The following is a 3,308-nucleotide window of genomic DNA, read 5'->3' as shown; positions in this document are numbered from 1 at the left end:
CCAGCACGTTCATGTGGGCCCCATAAGGGTTACATTTGGGCTGCAATTACAGTATGGGTCCCAAGTGGGTTTCCATGGTGGCCACACCTGTGTTTGCCCATATGGGCTTCAAGTGGGTTCTGACTGGGTTTCAGGTGGGGCCCAACTGGGTGACCCCATATGTTTGCCCATATGGGGTCTAAGTGGGATCAGAATGGAACTTAAAAGGGGCCCATTTAACCAGCCCACATGGGCTTCACATGTGGGGCCCATGTAACTGACACCATGTGGGACCCACGAAATTTGTCCAGTTCAAGCCCATTCCCACTCAGTACCCGTGGGGCCCATATGGACATGCTGGCTTGGAAGGGATGACTAAATGTGATTTCAGTTGGATTTTAAGAATAATTCCATAATTGCCAGTTGAGTGACTTGACTCTAGATACAAACACAATGGGCCAGATGCAAGAATATGTTCGTATTTTCCTTCTTAAATCTGTCTAACTTTTTCCGTGAGGTGGAATTTACAAGTGTGCCACGTTGGATTCATGAAACACTCGTATCACCTGAAAACAGTCGTAAATGAGCTGCGTAAACATGATGGATCTCACCTGTTCTAAATGAACGTGCATTCCCGAGAGTGGTGCATTTGCATAATTGACACCCTCAAAATGCCATATAAGGTCAGGTTACCGGCAGGTTGTTGCCGAGCTCCATTCATGAAAATGGCACAGAAAAGCAAGAAGAAAAATTACACCAGCTCAGAAATCGAAGTTCTGTTGAAAGAAATAGAGGACCGTAAGCGCATATTGTTCAACAGTTCCAGTAGTGGCATAAGGGCCCCTGAAAAGAACAAGGAATGGGAAAAGGTTACGCTTGCTGTAAACTCGGTGTCAGCTGTGTCGCGCACCGTTGCAGAAGTAAAAAAAAAAATGGTTCGATATGAAATTGGACTCAAAAAGACGCCTGTCTAAGACAAGGAGATCAATGGCTGCAACAGGCGTGGGCCAAGAAGACGCGCATATAAACAGGACCGACGAGAGAATAGCTGCCATAATTGGGAACGTGGCACTGCAAGGTGTCTCGGCAGATGGACCAATGGACACCGACTTGATTCCCGCTGCAGCACGTGACAATGGTAAACCGTTATTCCTCTACTGTGGGTTAACATGCACTTAAACCACATTTCATGTATGTAGATATTAGCCATGTATCTTAACACACTAGGTTCCTAGGATATTTCATAGCATAGTAACCAGAATAATCTCCATAACGCACTTCCCCTGTCCAAATGTTACAGACTTAACATGGAAAGAAGTGCCAAACAAATTGTGCAATCATTTTTTGTATTTATTCAGCGCAAGATCCCGTTCCTCCACTGCAGCCCGGCCCGTCTGATGCTCCGCAGCCAGGCCCGTCTGACGCCCCAGGTTCCCGGCGAGTTCCACGGACACAGGTGGTATCGGATGCGGTCCTGAAAAACCAAGAGGACATCTTTAAGTGTCTGCAACAGATTTGCGGCACACTGGGGCGGATAGCTGACGGCATTGAAGACATAAGGGAAATCATAAAACGCACAGGGTGGCAGTCAGAGTTAAACCTGCCCTTTTTGTTTTGTTTGTTAAGCACTGTACAATAAATTTATTTTCGCCAATGTCAACAGCTTCCTGTCTTGTTTGTTGTAATGTGGATAAGAGTTAAGTGGAATAAAAGCAGCACTATACCTCAGAGTTGGGCAATTAATTGTTGCCTGATGCGTATGGCATCCTGTCGGTCGAGTCCTTCTGGGACGTCATCTGGCATATCCTCAGCAAGTGTAGGATCTGGCAGTGCAACGCCCTCTTTCATTGCAATGTTGTGCAATACACAGCATGCCATGATGATTTGACAAGATTTCTCTGGGGTGTAGAGCAGCTTTCCACCGGAGGTGTCAAGGCACCTCCACCTTGCTTTTAAAACGCCAATGGTGCGTTCCACCACGGGAAGGGTGACTGTGTGACGCCTGTTGTATGAGTGCTCTTGTCTACTCTGTGGGTTGGCCAAGGGTGTCATCAGCCAGGGGACCAAACCATAACCTCTATCAGCTGCATTTCAATGACATTAATAAGTAAGTAACAGTCAACTCAGTGTGCATTGTGTATATTTGACAGTGGAATCGTCACTTACCAATGAGCCACCCATCTCCATGCGCACCTTGCGCAAGACGCGTACCAACTGTACTGTTCTGGAACACAAATGAGTCGTGCGCTCCCCCGGGCCATCGAGCAACAACATTGAGGAGGTTATATTTTGAATCTGAAATGAGTTGGACGTTGATGGAATGGTATTGTTTGCGGTTCAGGAACGGGAATGGGTCAGGGGAAGGCGCTTTTATGCGTATATGCGTGCAGTCTATTGCTCCTATGATGTTTGGAAGTTGAGCCATGTTATAGAAGTCTTGCTTAATTTGAAGTTGATCTACGGCGGTGTATGGGAATCGGATGTGCCTGGGGGACAGTGTGATGAGGCCTTTGATGACCGAGGGAAGCGCACAACTGACGGATGACTGGGACACACCTGCTCTGTCCCCTATCTCCCTTTGGAAGGTTCCTGTTGCCAGGAATCCCAATACTGTGAGGACTTGGACGTGTGGGAGAACCGGGTTGGACCTTCTGGTCTCTTTGGTGAGATTTGGCTGCAGGAGGTTGCATATGTCCAACAGGACAGCACAAGGTAATCTGAAACGTTGCATCAGCCACTCATCTGTCTCCGCAAATACATCCTCACGGTCTCGGAACACTCGCTCTCTACCAAGGCCCTGGCGTGCTAGCGCATCCAATAGTAGCAGGTAAGCCATACCGTTGCGCACGATCACATTGCCCATTGTCCTTTTTATAGAGAACAACAAACCCTCAATAATCAATCGGTCAATCTTTCTCAACAGTCATCTCAAAGCACTTCTCACATAGAGTTAGTGTACATTTTCAGTCGCTTTTTAGTTTTAGTCGGTATATTTTCTTTTGTAAGCTGGTATTAAGTCGTGTTTTTTTATTTCCAATTTAAATCACTGATGATTCCTACGTGTATTTTTTTATTTTACAACTCAAAATGTCTTCAAAGTATGATAAACAGTATGAATGACGGGGACACAACTGAGTATTCAACAACAAGTTTTTATTGCTTTGGAGGACTGCGGGTTGGTTGTGCGTAAATGGTACGACAGGTCTGCCCCACTCGTAAATGTTGTTCTTACCTAAGAGAATATCCAATATACGAGGAAATTGGTGAATGCGGCAAATCCTCGTAAATCACTCGTATGTATGGTTTAAGGACGAATCTGTGCGTACGAG

General features: G+C 46.1%; 1 protein-coding gene across 1 annotated transcript; it reads right to left on the bottom strand.

Moving 5' to 3' along the window:
• Window positions 1-1,333: 1,333 nt before the first annotated feature.
• LOC134004794 (putative nuclease HARBI1) lies at window positions 1,334-2,842 on the bottom strand. The gene is made up of 3 exons (XM_062444189.1): window positions 2,146-2,842; window positions 1,730-2,063; window positions 1,334-1,517 (listed from the first exon to the last, which is right to left on the bottom strand). Exons 1-3 carry the CDS (start codon window positions 2,840-2,842, stop codon window positions 1,334-1,336), a joined length of 1,215 nt encoding a protein of 404 aa, XP_062300173.1.
• Window positions 2,843-3,308: the final 466 nt, after the last annotated feature.

Source organism: Scomber scombrus, chromosome 22 (assembly GCF_963691925.1).
Source record: "Scomber scombrus chromosome 22, fScoSco1.1, whole genome shotgun sequence".
In the NCBI taxonomy this organism is placed as follows: domain Eukaryota; kingdom Metazoa; phylum Chordata; class Actinopteri; order Scombriformes; family Scombridae; genus Scomber; species Scomber scombrus.
This window is presented reverse-complemented; position numbering and strand designations above follow the sequence as displayed.